The sequence below is a fragment of the Parambassis ranga genome, chromosome 19 (genome assembly GCF_900634625.1).
Source record: "Parambassis ranga chromosome 19, fParRan2.1, whole genome shotgun sequence".
In the NCBI taxonomy this organism is placed as follows: Eukaryota; Metazoa; Chordata; class Actinopteri; family Ambassidae; genus Parambassis; species Parambassis ranga.
In genome coordinates this window covers 19278686-19298961 of record NC_041039.1, presented here as the reverse complement: position 1 = coordinate 19298961, position 20276 = coordinate 19278686, and the positions used below count along the sequence as shown (strand labels likewise).

General features: G+C 41.6%; 1 protein-coding gene across 3 annotated transcripts in view; it reads right to left on the bottom strand.

The window, feature by feature from the left end:
• The window catches only part of LOC114452618 (PDZ domain-containing RING finger protein 4), a 104349-nt gene that overhangs the window by 5444 nt on the left and 78629 nt on the right, over window positions 1-20276 (bottom strand). For 2 of the 3 annotated variants that reach the window (XM_028432033.1, XM_028432035.1), the window contains 6 exons: window positions 13519-13772; window positions 10528-10630; window positions 5722-5820; window positions 3084-3146; window positions 1444-1545; window positions 347-475 (listed from right to left, as the gene is read on the bottom strand). In XM_028432033.1, coding sequence (XP_028287834.1) covers window positions 347-475; window positions 1444-1545; window positions 3084-3146; window positions 5722-5820; window positions 10528-10630; window positions 13519-13772 — 750 coding nt within the window. The remainder of the gene's footprint in view (window positions 1-346; window positions 476-1443; window positions 1546-3083; window positions 3147-5721; window positions 5821-10527; window positions 10631-13518; window positions 13773-20276) is intronic. The other variant, XM_028432034.1, reaches the window with a different exon arrangement.

The following is a 20276-nucleotide window of genomic DNA, read 5'->3' as shown; positions in this document are numbered from 1 at the left end:
TAGATTTCCCTCACTACTACGCTAATCCTGAATTCATTAATATTCAAGGGGCTGGATGAAAAGTGGCAGCAGGCTGCCAGATGATGATCACCGCCATAGAAGCAGTAAGGGCCTACTTAATGTAACCCATGTTCTTTTGTTTGTTTGTTTTCTTGCTAAATAACTAATGGCACAATGAAAAAAGTTACATGTCGCCATTCATCTGAAGTTGTAATACTATTACCCACAAGGATCAGATTATTTAATTTTTTTTTTACACAAAAAACAGAATTAAAAGAGGGAGTACTAACTTTTGAACCTGACTGTACTATCAGAGTAAATACAGCATCCTATCCTGCTGTCAGACCTGTTCATTCTCCTGCTCCTCCTGTAAGGCAGCTAATTCCATCTCTTCTCGTTGCTGCTCCTCCAGCATTTCCATCTTCAGCTGCTCCAGAAACTCACTGTGTTCATCATCCAACCAGGCCTCCTCCAGCTGAGGGTGAGTAAAGAAGGAAGGAGAGAGAGTGTTATTTGTCAAGGCCTAAAGCTTGTGGTGACACAGAGTCTCAAAACAAATAGCTGGGTGTTCCAAATGGATGCCCAAATGGGATTTTCTTTAAAAAAAAACTCCACCCCAGCATGGCTTCGAAATAAGAAACAGCAAGCATTGCAGTGACTGATACACAGCTCCTTAACAAAGCACTCCTCATCTTTAAAACATGCACTCTAATCTTAAAATCAGGACAATACAATTTGATGGGCATAAAATTGCCACCTTTGACCTGTTTGCTCCACATCATCCATCATCTGTTTGTCTGTTTGATGTGAACCAAATGGCATCCATATCTGATGACTTCAGATTTACTACTAACAGACACATTTAATTATGAAGAGTCCACTGTTGCTTCCTGCTCATCTGCACTGCGACAGAGTCCTTCCACTTACTCGCCTTCGGCTGTTGGCCTGAACTCACTCCGCATTAGCATGCCATTAGCTTTTATGGCTTACCGTTGGAAGTCAATTACAGTGGCGGTACATAAAAATAAAACATGATGAGGTGTCTCGGTGGTGGATTCCACTAGGAGTGGTTGTGGGGGGAGGGGGTTGGTTGGCTAACCCTGACTCCTAGGAAGAGTACTGTAAATGACAAACCTCCAGGACTGTAATTTGTAAATTATGCTTCCTTTACCCATATTAGGCTTAAAGTAGCCATTTTTAGGATACAGGGGGTGAATGAGCACGTGGCCTTAGGCCTGATATGAGTTATGATGCAAGAGCAACATGGAGTTGGCAGTCGAAGCTCTTTGAGTGATTATGCTCAAAGTCAGGTATTTCTGTTTTGGTTATTAAATATTGCAAACCAGCAATGACTGAAAAAGACAACTTTTGACTCAGGCCACAACCTTATCAATCAACCCTTGTAGAGCACAATACATCAATAAATGTGTGGTCATATCTTACCTGCATCTCTGGTCTGGCAACCAGCAGTATAATGTTTCGACACTCTTCGTTGGACAGCGCAGCCATTGCCTCCTCTCTGTCTTGTACATCTTGGCCATTAATCTGAAAAAACAAACATGATTACTGACACAACCAAGCAAACATTTGAACACACACATCGAAGCTTACCTATATTTTCTCTTTAAAAAAAATATGAATACAAAGTGTCCCAATTAAGTAACACTGTACAATAACACCTCTTGTTTCCAGGGAAAGCTGTGAACACTGAGCTGCTCTCAAATATGAATCAGGACCAAGCAGTGATTATGAATGAGACAGTGGCCATGGGCCAGCGGAGCTGTTGTGTTCGCTAAAGTATCCGGCAGTGTACATACATCTAGCCGTACAATTAACTGGCCACTGACAGGTAGCGTCCATCTTTTTGCCGGCAGAGTAATGGGCCTGTCACTGCTGGATAATAGTGCAAGAGCCTCACAAATTATTAAATAAATAAAAACGCACACATGCACAAACACGCACACACACAGAGGCTCAAGCCAGTAACAGGACACATGGCAGATGCCAGTACACCAATTAGGCCAACAGTGTTTATGCAATTTACTCCCCACATCTAATACTCGGTGCACTGGCTATTTGATTATCTCTCTCTGTTTTTTATGTTCTTCTTCTCATAATGCTTAGTGTCCTTAATAACATATGTAAAATATTTCCACAAAATGCAACTGTTTAAGTTTCATGGACGCTCATGTGCCATAAATGCAGACACTCCCACTCACTGTTCACATACTGTTACTCTGTATGCATGTATGTAAAATCTGGGTGAGATTTGGGTGTAGCCAAGAAAATGGGGGAGAACCTTGTTGCAGATGGTTTACTTCATAACATATTTAATGTTGTAAAACCCATACACCTCTGTTTACAAATGTAATGCAAAGCACCACTTTGGTCAAATGACCTCGAATGTAGTTGTTGGGTTTACTGGTGCAGCAGTAGTTCTGATGCTCAATTAGTTCACAAGAATAAACAGAGAAGATGGACAAAAAAAAAATCAGATGCAACTGTTTCTACATGATGGCTAGAAGTAGAGGTGTACAACAGTAGTTGCATTCACAATTTAATAATATATGATGATGTTTTCATGTAGTTTTGCTGTCCCCCGAGTAGTAAAGTTAATCCATTAATGTAGGCTTAACATTACAAACATTAAAATAAGAGGCTTTTACACAAAAACAATAATCAGCCACCAAACCCTCAGAAGAAGCACTATCCAGCCCTGAGCTCTAACAAATAACGCTCCTCATCAGAGTTCCTCCAGATCTCAGCCCTGAAGATGAAGCTAGGGGCTAGTAACAGTCCTATCCTCTCAGCTATCCCTCAGGAGGCATCAAGCTGCAGCACAGCATCACCCTAAACCAGAACTCTTTAAAACCCCTGCTGGTGCTGAGTCTGTAACTAAAACAGCCAGGGGGACATTTCCCCCCATTAACAATCACAGCAGGGGAGAGTTCCCCCTTTAATGTGCTTCCATTAAAAATCAATGGGCTCTTGTGCTGGGAGACAGTGGTTGAATGTGACAAAATGAAAGCAGGTTATGATGAACCTAATGAGAGCTGGTGCAGAGGTGTCATGTCTTACTGCACCTGTAAAATGCGATCCCCCTCTCGGATGCGTCCGTCTCGGGCAGCAATGCTGTTTGGACTGATCTGTGAGACAAAAAAAACAAAAAAAAACCTTTTTACGAAACAAGGAATGCCAGAAGTTATAACTCATTTATAAAAGATAAATGTTTCCTATGTGTGCTGACGTGGGAAACAATAAAATAAAATGACTGTTACCACAGCTGCCTGGTCAGTTTTGCCCTTGGGTGAAAGCAAGTGTATACTTTTTCTCCTTTATCACTAAGTCCATCGTACCTGCCTCAGATATCATTTTCTGGCAAATAAATATATCATAATTCACAGCATACAGCATTTACTGCCTGGACCTGCTCCTTCTGTAACTAATGCTAGTCAACAAGAGGGCGGGACACTCTTTCATTGGCCAATCAATCCTCATCTGGCGCCATTCATTTTACTTTCTCCAATCAAATGAGACTTCTGAAGACAAGGAGTGACTGCACCACTCTGTCTTCATGGTGGTCCACTCCCACACAGAGGACCACTCATTTATTGGGAGGGAGGTCCCTAGGCAGGACTAGAAGAAATTGAAGGTAATCTCTACAGTTGAGCAGAGCTTCAAACCATAAATAATCTATTTTTAAGGGGGATGTTGTTCCAGGTAGAAAAAGTCACATTGAGAGATCAGCTCCAATAACATCACAGCTAATGTAAATACGCCCATTCAACTAGAGCAGTAAAGTTTGGCTTTTTAAATAACCTTGGTGTGTTCCTAACACCGTGTTGATGTGTTGTCATTGTTAATGCAGAGTCAGAACACCTAAAGCCTCCTCTAACACGCTGTGTACAGTGACATACAGTCACCTCATCTGAATGCAGCACACTCTTCTGAGCCCTTTCTTACAGAGCAAACACTTACGGATGCAGCCGGGAGCCACCGACCACGGTGATTTATATTCTGCTCAGCGAACACCTTGCATGGTCAGAGGCAACTTCAAACGAATTTGAGAGAAAGTTGAGCAGAATGGAGAACAGTATTTTCTATGCTTCCAACAAGTGCGAGAAAAAGTATTTTTCTAACGCATCTTATTGATGTCAGCTGCACTAAGACTGTGAACAATACAGATGGTACCTGAGAGCATTTCTGTTTAGTTTTTTTGTTTATGTGTCTTGGCAGTTGTTTCATTTTTGGCAGGCAACGGTGTAATCATACAGTTAAATCATTGCCAAACTGTTCAATAATGTCATTGGTGGTTGATAAAAGAGTTCAATTTTAAAATTACTGCACCCAACAGAGAAGCCTGCTTTGCTCACTAAAGTAAATCATAAAGTGAGGGAAGAATACCAAATGTCACAATTGACACAGTCTGGCAAACTGGGATTTCTCGGTTGTTTAGATGTTTGACGGAGCCGCTCTGATCTAGAAGGATGGTGATTGTCGGTCCTAACAACAAGAGATATGTAAATGTGAGACTTCAAAGAACTGAAATATCTGTAGAATATGCATATACCTATTGCCCCAAGAGTATTAATATTTTCATTTTTCACAGCTGGCAGTCCTAACTATGGTGGTTGGCAGAAAAATAGCTGGCAGGAGCAAGATACGTGTATGTTGCATGTTTTTTTCAGCATCACCAGGAGCAAAGCAGAGTGGAAAAAGATAAAAGAGAGAAGACTCACGCTGTGTCCAAAATTACCCTGTTCTTCACTACTTCGTTACTCCCATATAATGGACACTCAGTTTTGGTCTAATTTAATTGCTAGTGAGTGAACAGTAAATTGAGGTTTTGGGCACTCTCTCTCATCATTGTGTTTCATCAGTGTCTGATATTTGTTAGCAGAAAGTAGTGCATGTGTCACGGACACTGTACTTTTTCAATTATGCACTCATAACAGTGGACAGTGACTAGTGTTCAATGTGGTAAATAGAGAATAATTTTAGGCACAGTCGCAGTGTTTTAAGAGACCCAAGCTAACAAACCAGGTTTGTTTCTCAACTCACAACTTTAGGACAGACTGTCCACACTGTAATTGGCAAGAGATCAGAATAGATGTGTGTGTCCACCATATCTGCATGTTGCTGTGGTAACAGTGGTATCAGTAACCACAGAGCTGTGCTGTTAATGCAGCTTTCCAAAGCAGAAGCATTGGAAGCAAAAGATAACCTTCACCAAACCAGTGCCAGACCTTTTATCGGTGTCTCTCTGAGTTGTCGTCCACAGTGCTTTGCTGTGGATCATCTCTGTATGTCTGCACCTCCAGGGTTGATGTTGTGCCACATTGCATGGAATTCCACACACACTTAGGCAGAGCATCCAGACTTAGACATATCAGAATGGAATCACAATTCACACTCAGTGTAAGTGTGAGTTCAAGTGTGTATGTGTGAATACTAATGCTATTACTTCATGTTGTTTTGCTGTCCAGACTTTCTAGCATTGTTTAGGATGCAACCTGGATAGGCCAAACAATTTAGTGGGATTTGAGGAGGCCTTAGAGAGTTCACAGCCTCTTTGCAAAGAGGCAACACTTACAAGGCTACCTTTATTTTATATTTGCCAAGCTGATATAATGATGCTATCTTCTTGGCAGCATTATAATGCTATCTCTGTTTGATGAAGGAATTGAATTGAAAATCATCAAGGACAGGTCATTTACTCACCTCACTAACATAGATGGCCACATCCTCTTCTTCATCTGTCCTGTAACACAGAGTTAGCCCCAACTTCTCTTGGCTGCTGAGTCGACACAATTCCACTTCCTGTGTAGAGAAAGGAGAAATACAGAAGTGACAAGAGTCCATCTGCTGAGATAGATTAGGTTATCTAAGTTACACCACACGGTTTGTTTGTGCTTCCGAAGAACACAAAGCGAACCATGTGGTGTTGATGAATCATCATCATCATCATCATCAGATAAGTTTCATTCAAAAGATTGAAGCAAGGCATCTGGATTCTACAAGTCACACTTGCGTTGCTTCAACCATGTGGTAACAGAGAGGAGGAAACTGATCGTTATCTCTACATACACAACAAAACAAATACATTTCATGCATAACAATGTACGGATACTGAGGAGCTACTCTATTGGAGATCAAACAACAAGGTTCTTAAAAGTTTCCAACAGAAAAATCAGTCTTGTTTTTGAGACACATATTGAGTCTGCGTTGCCAGCGCGAGTCCAAGGACTTTTGAGTCTGAAAGTGTTTGATCATGAAAGATATTCTCAGCTGCAGTTTGACTGCTGGAGCTTTGATAAATGTCAGAGGACCTCAAGTGTTTTTCTTTCATGTTTTTGCCAAGTTATAGAATATTAGACTATAAATAAACTATAATTATCCTAATGCTATTAGAAATGCATATTTGCTGCAGCACAAGTATTACTTGTCTTCCCGTGGGGAGAGATCAACAAAGTATTGACTTACAAATCAGGGGTTGTCAAGTTTCCCATGAGTCTTTTGGAACATAGTGTATTACCCTGCTTTCTACAACATTTCTTCATTTTAAGATTATAAATACAATAAATAAGAAATAAGACTTGTACCATCTGAGCCAGAAGTTTCCTTTCATGTTAAATCTGTGTTTTCTCCTTGCCTGAGCTTCTAGGCGGTTAATGTTGCTCCCACTTTGCACTCTCAGTTATCCAAAACAGAGGTGCAGCCAAACACCAAACAGCAAAAACCCATACTCCATCTCCAAATGCTGAAACATGTCAAGGGTGTTGGAGGGAATCAAGTGTGAAATGGCCTCTCCTCCCAAGGTCTTCATTAGAGCAGAAACACACTGAATCTCAGCAGCAGGAGCGAGGTGGTGGAGTGGAGAAGGGGATGGAGGGGGCAGAGAGAAATGAGGTGGCGGCGGGGCTCTGGTGGGGCTCAGAGGGGTCTCACACAGAAACAGAGAGATTAATTTCCTCTGTGACAAGTATGGGTTGGCTGCTTACACGTGTCAGATGTGGTGGGTGTTTGGGAGGGAGACTGGTGGGCGAGGGGGTGAAGTCTGCCCATGTTAGGATGAGATGAGGGAAGGATGGGGGAAAGGCCAATATGTGGTGCCTGTGACCGGCACTTCTAAGCTGTTTATGACACTTCCTTACACACACACACACAAACACACCATTAAGCTGAATTCCCATTTTCTTCTCCTCCCCTGTCACTCATTTCCTCGTACATGTCTGCACCTTGGATTTTCACACACACGTTGACAGATCTTCGAGGCGTTTGTAGACTGGGGACCTGCTGCTGCTAAGCCACACACTCCTTTAGACACTTATACACACAAAAGTAATTCCTGCACACAAATGGAGAAAAAGAGCTTAACGGAAGAACGGTCTCATCTGAGCTGTCGTTTTATCTCTTTCAACAGCCTTTACCTGATGGGGAGCTCAGATCTTTAATTGACTTCCTCAGAAGTGATGACAACTTTAAATCCTGGCCGACATGTAAGGAAACGCCGTAAAAAGATAGTAGAAGCCTTGGTACTGACTGCCTGAACAAAATAAGCTGCAACGATCGGTCATTAACGATATTAAAAATGTTTCCAATGAGCTACCACCGTTATTGTTGGTAGAGATATTATTAAAGCAGCACACCTTCAGATGCAACGAAGCAGTCGTGGAGGTAATGGAAGCTGCAGAGGCGGCGCACATCTTGCATGCTAATACGATGTGTGAAGTTGTGGGATATCTGTGGGAAATATTGAAAACACTGGCAATGTCTCGGAGACATCAGTCTAAAAATAAACCACAAATTAATCGCTGAGACGGAGGCACAGCAGAGGTGTGAGCAGGTACTGCATCATCCCTATCTGGCTCTGTGAAATAACCCTAAAGTTACCTCTGACTAATTAATGGCTGCATATACCACCGGAGACCTGTGGCGAAATAATCAGAGAAAATAGATTGCTACAATTACAACACGTTGGATGAAGCATGTATGACCCCTTTTCCTTTAACAAAGGCTCTTTAGCTTCCTTGTTTTACGACTTTACTGTGTAGAAAAAGCACCCACTTGCTCAGATGTCTCCTGAACCAACACACACACACACACACACAATCACCAATCTGTTTCCCTCCAGCCTTTTGATTGTTTTTCTCTGTTTTCCAAGCGAGCTCTCTGCCTCTCAGGCAGGAGATTGCAGTGTGGCACAAGGATGAGGGCTGACAGTAAATTAATGACTGCGATGGCGTGATTAAGGGGAAGATTGTCGCCCACCATCAAAGCACACTGGATGCTGTCATAATAATCTCGCCTTTGATTACCAGTAATTTAAAAAGCAGTCACAAATGCATGGATGGGTACCGCTGGCAGAAACGGGGTGGGGGCACTATCTCACCAAAACTAATCAAAGGAATGGTTAGGAACATGGTGGTGCTGCCACAAGGAATCAAAGAACATGTATGATATTTGGCTTATCTGCTTCATTAATCCAGGAGGACAACCACCAGCAAGGACAAAGAAGAACACAAATTCCGTGTCTATATAGAACTTAGAATCAGTTCAAAGACCCAGGGAGAAGGTTCAAAAATCCTGCTCACAAAGGTGTGGACTTGTGTTTCAAAGTATTTTTAAAAAGGTGCTGCAGTGTTCTTTGATTGTTTTTCACGTCTCACTGGAATCCCAACCAACATGTCTACATCAACACAACCTGTTACATTGTTTTAATGCAGGGCTGGAAAAAAATAGACATGTATTTTTTTGACCAGCCTGACTAGCCACGCTAATACTTTTTCTATTCTATACAAAGAATCAGTCTGTTTTCTGTGGTTTTGAGTTGGATTCCAGACAGCAGTACTAATTGACGCAGAATAAAAACCCTTATTCGGATAGACATACAACCAATAAGCAATATAAGCATGGGAGTGTAGGCAGAGTGACAATCAGACTAGCAGCGTGGAGTAGTTATGGCAGTAAATGACTCCTGTCTGCTTTGCTATAAAAAACGTGAGAAATCTGAGCTGTTATAAGCAAATCTGTAAATATTTATGAATGAGGCAAGCAGCAAGTGATCGCATAAAGCTCGACCCATTTCAGAAAAACAGGATTAGTGTGATTGTGATGATTTTACTGAGTGGAAATGAGGATTCCAGACCACTTAACTGGAGAGAATTTCCACTGAGTGAATGGGCATTGCTGCACAGGCTAGTTTCTGACTGTTAATGTGAAAGTGTTTGCAGTCAGTGATGTAAAACGTTATAATGGTATATTCTTTGGCACTCCAGCTTCAAATATACAGTGTACAGTCAATATGTACTTCAGTGCCATGACTCCACCTCATCATGTTGTGTTGTATTTGAAAGGTGAATTAGATTTAGAGATTCTCTTGGTTATATAGTGGCAAACTGCTCTCACTGGCATTGCATCCAACAAAGGTAATTTCAAGAACCGTCTTTCCTTCATTCTTGTTTCTCACCTTCAGGGGTGAGTAAGAGATCAGGTCATCTCTGAAAGCATCAGCTTCTCTCAGTGTTTTCAGTTGACATACAGTAAGGATGCGGGCAGCAATGTGGTATAAAACTCCCAGAGCATGAAATACAATAAAAAATGCTGCAGGCTGCAAAAGCATACACACAGTATAACAGGATCTGTTAATACCAATGAGGCATAAAGACATGCTCCAATATATTTGTTTCAATATGACACTGGGGCCTCGGTGATCCAAGTGGGTGCACAAATCTCTTTAGGATGTGCAAAGACAGTGCAAGCTCACGGGATGGAAGCATTCAGAGCAAATTCAAATGGAACAAATAAGCAGAGGGAGGGGCGGGCAATAATCATACATCAGAACCAGTCGTAGCGCTCACTGGCTATATGCTCGCACCTCAATGACTCGGAAATAAAGAATATTACACCAAAGTGAGGAAAGCAGAGTCTGTTTATCTGTTCCTGTCACAGTTGAATCCGTGCGCCTGCATGTACATCTGTATGTGTCAGAGATCAACAGCTTTAGAAACATCACCTATCCTACTCATCTTGTTACACTACAGGAAAGATGCAGAAGCAAATACATCTCTCTCTCTTTAACTCGCTCCTGCCACACACAGCTCACTTTAATTGGGTTTGATCGGGCTCACCGTCAACCAGCTTGCTTGGTTTTTCTTCCAGAGTTGTGAATACAATTAGCCAATGTCACAATGTTTGGAAGTTTTTTTTATTTTTTAACTTTTTAAACTTAGGGGGAAAAGGCATACATGTAAAGGGATGCTATCACATCCAAATGGAAGCAAGGATTCTGGCAAGCTGTCTGCAGAGTGGCTGATTATCTGTCACTATACTGTCCCCTTGGGATCTGCCTGTAGAGTCAATTAGTGTTTGTGCCCTTCCACCAGTTGCTAGTACCACTGAATATGAAGTGATGAGTGTTTGAGTTTAGCAGAGGTTAGACAAGTGTTTGTACATTATTTAAAACAGAATTAAATATTATATATTATAAGACTTCTGGTTGGCTCTGATACAAAGTATCATCCTTACCTCATACTCAAACTCCTCAGTTCTCTCTCCATCCACTGGAACAGGGGAGAGGTAGTCTGTCCCTTCATAGTAATCCTGGTCCATTGTATGAAGAGAATGACAGCTGTCAGGAGAGACAGAAAGAGACACAAAGATGGTAAGGGAGGGGGACAAAGATTAAGAAAGAGGTGGAGATTTGGGGCGTGAGCAAAATACTTTTTTTATTCATTTTCTTTCTAAACCTCAAAGTGACAGGACTTTGTCACTTTTGTCTTAGCCAGAATCTGAAGACTAAAGGATTTGTCAAGGGCTTTCAGTGCTGCTGGAGTGTGTGATAAAAGTACAGCCTCTTGTTAATAACAGCATATCCACGTACTGTAATTTGCCTCCTGCTCATGACAGACAAAACCCCACACATTGCACAGTGTAATTCTATTATGCCTGCTTCAGTCACTGAACAAAACCGCATTGTGTGAGCCTAACGAGATGAGCAGCTTTGGTGCCACACAGGATAATCATGGTGTACAAAAACTTTGGAAAAAGACACTGCTGAACACGCTGAGTGACGTGTTCAAGGGCTGTCTGACTCTTAAATTACCCAGCACAATCTTCCAGGGATAAATAAATGGTGGTAAATGTCAGAATGTTTGAAGCCTCAATATTGTTCATATAACAACATTCAGCTGTGGGAACAAAGAATATAGTTACAAATTTACCGTGTTGCCTCAAATGTAAGACGTCAAGCATTTGTTATGTCTATAAAATCTGCTGTATATTGGATTGTGCACCTGATCTCAGATGAAAAAAAACAGAAAATGTGGGTTTTATGGGTCACGTTGATTACATTTGGACTCGGCCCGGGGCTGTAAGTATACGTTGCCTAGTGTTGCTGCGTTTTTTTTATTAGCCCATTTGCTTTAATCACCTTGTAAACCAAGCACAGGTCCAAACGGATACACAAAACTGCTCCAATTATGATGAGAAGAAGGCCCTGTGGGGAATTCTGTGCTGACGTTTATATACATGTTTAATGGTTCTGATCAGGTCGTGTGTAATATTTTATAACTTCATGACAATGCTGACAATAACTGATGTTTGTAATAGTGACCTACACAGAGAGAGAGAGAGAGAGAGAGAGAGAGAGAGCTTACTGAAACTCTGTTTCTGATTATCTAAGCAGTCCTTCTGTGATGACAGAACTGAAATTCAAAGTATTTTTTTTTAATTAATTACCCACTGTACCAAACTCAGAGACAGGCCCAGTTCACCAGTTCTGTGTGATAAAGCTCCTGCGCTGCTGTTGTTTCATTGTTTCACTCCCTAGAGGTGAAACCCAGATATTCCTCTATGCTAAACTTGTTCACAGTTTACCTCTCCTCTGAGATGAACCGAATATAAACTGAAATGCCTGAAGATGAAATAATGAACCATGTTTCCTTTGTTGTCTTCCAGGAAAACCTCTTGTTGATACATCCAAACTCTCCAGATCTTTTCATTTTATGCGTTCTTCTCACATACAATAAAAGAAGCTTTGAGGTAATGTACACCCCAGCACCCAGAGATGTGGTTAGACTTCTAGTGATTATAACCCACACCTGCTGATTTTTGGGTTTCTTTTTATCTCTTCTGAACATACAGATGAGTCAAACCTAGTTTTTCTGACTGCTGACTCAAAGTTCAGATTGTTAAGCAGACAGGTGACACAAAGAAAAGATGCTGAGCATCAATCTGAAAGTGGAAACCTCATACAACAACAAATTAAACACTGACCTTTCTTTTTTGTACCTGACTGTGTTATGGTTAACCTTTGTTACTGGTGAATGGCTGACATATTTTGGAAGTCTGTGGGCTGATCCTTTCTTAGAAGAACTGCATTTTTGTATTGTTTCAGTAATCAATGACCTGGAAACCACCTGGAGGAAACAGCATGGGCACAGACTCCTGTACCAGATGGGGTCTCTGGGCTATCCCGAGACTGACAAGGGAGCTAGCAGCTAACAGAGAGGCTGTGTGCTGAACGTTATACAGCAGGAGGACAAAGTGGGCCGTGGTGCAGAGAACACAGACATGCACTCTTTAAAGGTAGGGTAGGAGATTTCATTATGATGCACTTTTTGTTTAATTAGTGTAACTTCTCTTTACAATCCGACTCTCTTCCTGCTCTGCGCGCACCACAGAGGTACATGCATGATGGGCGAAGTCACAGACCGCAACTCGTCTTCAGGTGATGCGCGTCCATGTGATTGGGAGGCGTGGCTTCGGGGTGAGCACCGAGAGAAAGGGGCGTGTGTTTACTTTCGAAATCTGGCTGACTCTCACTGAGTTTTCAAAATCTCCTACCCTACCTTTAACCCCGTCTGGCAGCCATTGTCAGTGTCTGTATTTCTCATATGCGTTCTGATGCCTTGTTCCAATTAAACTACTCAAAAACTTGTAAAATGTATTTTCCTAAAGTGGGGGTGACCATGCCCATTTAGCCCACCTCATGCATACATATAATTAGGACCACTTAACCATGCCCTCAATTTGTCTTTTTTTATTATGTTTTTGTCCTGTGGGGGAAAGAAAACATAAAGGACATTGGAAGACTCATTCATCAAACAAATCTATATTTGTCAGAACAAGCTATGCAGCTGGTTACACAATGCATTTGTATTTTACAGGCATCCTGCCTACTTGTAATGCTAATCCTGCAAACACTCATATTTCTGCTTCATAGCTCAATAACATTTCTCACTACTTATTTTTTCTGCTTAATTACCATCAGTCGCAGCCAAAGTCAAAACAAGGACACAACAACAAACTGCTTTCTGCAGCAGTGAACTAAATCGTCAAATTTTATCATATGAAATTAAATGAATATCTAAAAAATGATGGTAAATCACTGACCTGCTTACAATTATATTATCTTTTTTTAACTACTATAAATGATTTATTTGTTGTATGAGTGAGTGGGACTCACAGTCTTTAAGCATTTTGTTGATAACTACATACATTTCCTCCATCACATACCTGTCTGAGAGCAGAAAGGGACAGACGTCAGGCACAGGAGGGGTTGAAGGCCGGAGCTTTGCCAGCGCCATGATGTGTTCAAAGGTGATGTCGGTCTGAGTGCACACATCCACCACATGGATTTCCTGAGGGGGGCCGTGGGGGCGGCCGCTGGGGGTCCGCCTGATGACCTGCACCACAACGGGGTCCCTGGCAGCACGAAAGGACTCCACAGTCTCCTCATGGCTGGACTTGGACAGCTCTTTCCCATTCACCTGAGCATGACAGGGAAGATATGAGCTCAGCCACAGTAACAGACATGATTCAAGCATGCAGAATTCTCGAAATCCCTTGACAAAGGTCACTTTTACTTTCATTTTTTATAATGGATTCCTCTAGGCATGCCCACAACAGACTGAGAACTGAGCCACAGCATGGCTTTGAAATTTGAATGTGAAGTATGACAAGTCATTCTGAGACGCCACCATCTCCCTTCTCATACAGTATGGACTGTTCCTGCCTGGCTGTCAACCCAGGCATCATCTTCTTTCAGCCTCTAGGGTCTTTCTTTTTTTTTAATTCTCTGCCACTGTTGGCCAAAATGTTGCGATTTTTTGGTTGTGCCATTGAATACCCATTGCATGATTTCCAGATTGCACGCATGCTAAAAACATGTGTAAATGTTAGAGTTCGGCCAAGTTAGATGCTGTTGCGACTACAGAAAAGTGAGTGCTTGTTCAGGCATGAAGCCGGTGTGTTCACATATTGTCACATAACTGAAAGGAGAAGAAAAGAGGCTACATTAGACTAAAAGCGAGCACAAATGGAAAGCCAGATACAGCTCTTGTATTAATGTTTTGATGTCCATTTAATTGATTATCTATTTGCTGAACAGGGTTGTGAGCTCAAAGTCTGTCAAGCTTGCTCACATTTGTTCCAGACCACCACATGAACAAACTGAAATGTTCATTGTTGGAACAAATGGTTCAAATTTCAGCATCAGATCGTCATTTCCATTTTGATAGTGTTGTCTCTGTGAATCTGACATGTCTTTGAGGCGATATTTCTACTTTACAGAGGGTGAATGCGTTTAGAAGTAAGTATTAATTCTACATTTTTTTGGCTGTGAATGCCTCCTTAATAGAACATCAAAAAGAAATTTTCATGAATAGGACCATTGAAAGACATACATACAAAACAAGGTTTGATGCAACATTATCAGAGCGTTAGATCAAACCCCCAAATAGCCCCTGTTCACTCATTCCATCTTCAATCTCATCTCCACAAAATGAACTGGATTTTCTGGCAGATTGAAAACCATTTTCACTACAGCTGGCACATATAAAGAAAATCATTGCTTCATTTAGCACCAGTAATTTCTCTGGAAGAGAAACCATGGCTGTAAAATACCTCAGAGAACGTGCTGCGGTATGAACGCTGAGAGCAGAGATTATAATTTAGATAACCGCAGAAAGTAAGAGAGTAGAAAAAGGTAGACGCAGCATAATTACACTTACTGTTGTATTTAAATATGGCCTTGGAGTGAAACGTTGCGCTCACATGGCAAACTGAAATTGGTTAAAATGATTACTGTAACAGTGGAAAAAAAGGCATTTAGTCTCATGTCAGCTGAGGAAAGACGCAGCACACTGAAAAGCAGCAGTGATTCAAGGCTAGCCTCACAAACTCTCTTTAAAATGCAACACAGTGGAGGAAATAAAAACACAAGGCCTAATTCTGACTCTGACAAAATGACCTAAATTCACAACATTCCACAGTTTCAAGGAACTCCGGCTGTGTGTATGTGCTGCCTCTAAATGAACATTAAAACCACATACACCACCAGGGTTTGGCAGAATATTATGAGCAATGACACAATGTGGTTTAAATCAGTACTGAAGTATTGATAAGACCAGACAAGTGAGGCATTTTTAACGATTTCCCCTAAAAAATGTTGAATTGGATTCTACAGCAGAAAACTGAAAAAAAAAAATCATTTTAGACGTCGTGATTGATCTTGTGACCCCGTAAGGGGAACCAACCCCTCAGGCTGAACCCCGCTCTATTATGTGAACAAATGAGCAGCACAGACATTTTAAAAATACCTCCTTATGTGTCTTTTTTTCCCAGCTGGTGCTTACTCTTAATGTCCAGATTAGTTCTGTGTTCCATTCAAAGTTAAAAGGTTGGAATGTCCCAGGTGTACAGGAATTTCCGAAATATTCAAGGTAACAAAACAAGCTTAACTGATTATAGAGATGCTAATAAAAAGTATTTATGATAACATTGTGAGTGTGGTATTGTGTCTTGGCTTGATTTTATGTGTGTCTTGTCATGTCTTTTATTTTTTTTCCCCTTTCTCTTATACCCCACAATAATAAATAAATAAATAAATCAACCATAACAGTAACCCTATATAGCTCTCTTAGCTCTTGTTGTGCTCTGGCCTGCTTCCCTGCTTCCTGATGTGACCTTTGTTTGTAGTGATGTTGCATTAATCACCTGAGCGGGAGATAAACTGGGTCAACACCACTCCTGTGCAACTGCAGGGCAATTGGAAAGAAAGAAGGAAAGAAAAACACTTCCCTCACACTCCAAAACCTGCTTTTATTCCATTTTTTTGGCCACTCAGCAGGTACTAAATAGTGCAGCACATACATTAGAATTAAGTACTGCATTAAAGAAACATGAAGCACTGAAATAATAAGGTTATATAGTTCTTATGACTGTCTCTCTCTCTCTCTTTTTTTTTTCCTGTGTTCTTTAGCAGCTTGTCTCTCGCTCTGCAGCCTAATCCTAGAACAGCAAGCCTGGTGGAAACAAAGGAGCAGACAAATGAGGCAGCCTATGACGTATGACAGACCCGAAGAAAAATGATCACATTTCCCAGCTCTCCCTCTGGTACTGACTGTCCAGCCTAGGCTCCTCCTCCTCCTCCTCCTCCTCCTCCTCCTCTTCACCTCACTGCCTACTAGCTGTTCTAGCTCACTAGCCCTAATGAAATGAGAAAACACATCAGGAAAAAGAGAAGGGGAGTGTTGGTTTGTTTTTATTTTGTTCACTGGATTTAATGAGAGGCAGATGGAACAATTAATCCTTGATAAACTCAGGAATATTAAGTAGCTGTAACTTCTGCATGAGGGACTTTGCCATCCTTGTTGTGTCCCCTTGACTGATGTTTATCCAGCTAAACACACCATCTGACAGATGGGAAGGCTTTTCTAAAAGCTGAGCTGCAGCTTTTTCAGTATGCTCACACCAAAGATTTGTCTTCAGAAACATCTCGCAACAGCTTTATTTTCTGCAAAGTGCATCAGCAGTCAGCATTTTCACAGACGCTGAAGGTGAGTTTATGTAGTGAAATTGGCTAAAATCCTTAAACTTACAGAAAGTTCATCTCATTGCATTGCTTACAGTCATTACACACATTACACAAGCGTCAACTAACCTCATCACAAGTGTGCACGTAAAGTATGCAAATACACATGCATTCATAAACACATGCGGGTAAACAAAATCTGTTTGCAACAAATTATTTAGCAGCTGAAGTGTTTGTCGAGTCCAAAGCAGCTCTGTGCAAGAACTCCACGGCCAAAGCGGCTCCATATGCACGGCGTCAACATGAGTTATCTTACTGGTCTGGAATAGAACAGTGGTGATTACTCATGAGGGATCGTTTTTGCTCTACAATCGGGACCAGAAGATGATCAGGTAAATCTGAAGTTGGAAGGAAATGGGGTGCTGGGATGCAGTAGCTGCCTGGATCAAGACGCATCTGCTGGCTGTTTGCACATGGATATATGCAGCAGCTGCAGCCAGAGAAGAAATGTGTTTTCATTCAAAGCCCCCAGAGACCACCACCACCAGCTTTCCAACAACAAATGCAGGAAACCAGCTTAGTGGAGTGTAACTAAAAGATGAAACCACTTTTTTTTCCTTTCCTCTCATTTTCTCTGTGGCAGAGTCCCATATTGACAAAGACATTCACAAATTGTGTATTTGTGAAGCAGCTGAGTGCATGGAGTCTCTGCTTCAGTAAATACCTCACGCCACTTTAAGCTGTTCTGAGTGACAAACAAACAAACTTGAAAACCTCACCCAAAGTAGCGTTTTTTTTTTAATCTGCCTGCAGCACAGCACAATCCTGAAGATGCTCTCATCTGTGTCCCATCTTATCACTTATCCTCCAGGTAAGAGGACGAGCAGAACAGACACATAAGCAGCATGGTATCCTCAGGCATCTCCTCTGTCACTGCTTTTGTCTCATCGACTGCTGCCCCCCCTCCCATCAATATCTCCAAAGGCCAGTGGCAGAATGTAGTGATAGCGGTAGGGACGTGGGGCCAGTTTATCTGTGAGCATGTCAACTTCAGCCACATCCGATGCTTCTTTTGCAGGTTTCTGTAGGAGCAGGCACAGACACTGCCAGCAGCTTGCAGGGGGATTACTGATAGAAGTGATTGATGTAGTTGTTCAGTGCAGAGAAAAGGCAGCCTCAGGCAGCAGACTCTAATAGTCCATTAGCTTTTTTATGCCTTTGAATTAACTGCGTACACTGCTTTATGGCATGCATGTAGCACGTTGAATCTTAATGAAATGCTTTTGTTTTCAATTTTATACACTTTATGCTGTGCACAAGGAGAAACTGTTTGTCTTCAAACATTTACTAGTTGAACTGGAAATACCCTGAAATAAATGAATCAAGGTCACCCTTTCTACTTGAGCTACACTGACATGTAAACAAGGCTTTCAGCGGCACCCAAGGTTTAATCGCGTAACCTTGGGTGTTGTGCTTAACATCTGTACATGCAGTAAGCTTCCGTTACACACAGTCTGTATCTCCTGTGCGCCGTCACCTGCTGGTTTGAGTGGCAGCCTGCGGGGTGTTAAGTGTATGCAGGCAGATGGAAGAAGTGTAACATGTAGGTCATTCAGCCCCAGGAGTGTGGAACCGTCGATTAAATGTGTGTTCCATCTTCTGATCTTTGGGGGAAAAAGGAAACACGACCCCTCATCATCAGGGTCTAGTCAGTAAAAGTTGTAAGTTTTGATAGCTGCTTACACTTTGGATGAGATGGAGTGTAGGTCTGAAGCATCAGTAGCACAAAAAATAGACTGCAATGACATCACCTTTAGGTTAGAGTATTTAGTTTAGTTTAGGTTGAGCAGACAGAGGCAGAGAAAATAGAGTACATGGGAACAAAATTAGCATTGCCACTAGGACTGTGCCCAAGGTTTCTCAGCATTACTTTGCCCCCAGCATCATGCTGCCTTCCTTTTGCCAATCCCTCTGTATATGACACACACACACACACAATGTAGAAGACTCAGACATGGCCAAGTTCCTGGATTGCTTTATAGTTCTGACTTTCCTGTGAATTCCTGTTGTACTTTCATTGTGAGTTCTGACACCTTTCTATCAAATCCAGCAATAAGTTACAGCACTTTATGTCATAATGTTGCTCTAGTCCAATTTTAGGTATTTTTTATCATTTGTTTTTGTCATATATTTCTCTTGCATACAATAGCAGAGAGATGACCAAAAAAAACAGATACCGACCTTTGAATCGATGATTTAAGGCTATCTAAGCCACAGAAATACTCAAACTACAACTGATGTAACACTGGACTTTTAGCAAACATAACTATGTTATGTAAGCAACACAGTGATGAGTCTAGGCAACAATAGAGGAAACAGGACTGGCTTCACCAAGCACCTGTGCAGCAGCTGCTGCTGCTCCGACAACATCAACAGGGTGTTGCTATTCAGTCTTTCAGCATGTAAAACTGAATTTGCATTTTCAAAAGTCTATATACAAGTGAGAACAAGGACACTCAGTGGAGAAGTGGAATGAAATACTCCCTGAGGACTCCCCAGTTGCTGGAAGACTGAAATTCGATGTGAACGTCACTGCTAACCTCATCCTCTACTGTGAGAAAACGGATTTGGTTCCTCTTTACACCAAAATGTCTCATTTCAATAATAAGTGTCAGAATAAAATACGGGCCAAGGTCTGCTACAGTACAGCCCTTATGACTGCATAAATCACTCCTAGACAGTCAGCGCTACTGTCTCAGTGACTCCAGCAACGCTCCAATGACATGAAACAGAGAGAGAGGGAGAGAGAGAGAGGATACCACTGGGGAAATCTGACAATCCCCACAACATCTCTACATGAACCAATATCCAGGGCTCCTTTAACCCCTCCAACCACATAAAACACACTGCACAAGGCCCCTGGGCTATTTTTCACATTAAAGGCTCAGTGCGTTGCTGCGGAGGTTTTATGCCCGCAGAACATTTGATGAATTCTGCCAATTTTCTTGTCTGAGCACCAATCTTGTGTGGAGCACTCCCTTTATTGCGCAACTCGTTCAAAGTGTATCACCTCATTCGATGTGCTCTGAAAATTCATTGTGCGCTTTTTACATGCATTTATTATTATCCAATCTCTTGCTGTATCGCTCAGCGCAAGGACAACTATGTCAAAAAGGACAAAGACAGAAGAAGATCCCTCTCAATGCTCAATGCTGAAAACACTGAGAAGCATAAAAGGTGGAGAAGTGAATTGATAATTGGTTATTTAATGCTGTTCCCTATATTTATCAAGAAATAGGTGGCTTACCATCAACCATAATATGACAGAATGCTGTCAAAGGTATAGACAGATATCCACGGGTTTATAAATGCATCAACTGGACTTATGTTACCTCGACTTGAACTCATCATGGATATCATCATGAACTGGAGGAATGAGTCCTTACAGACATGTTATAGG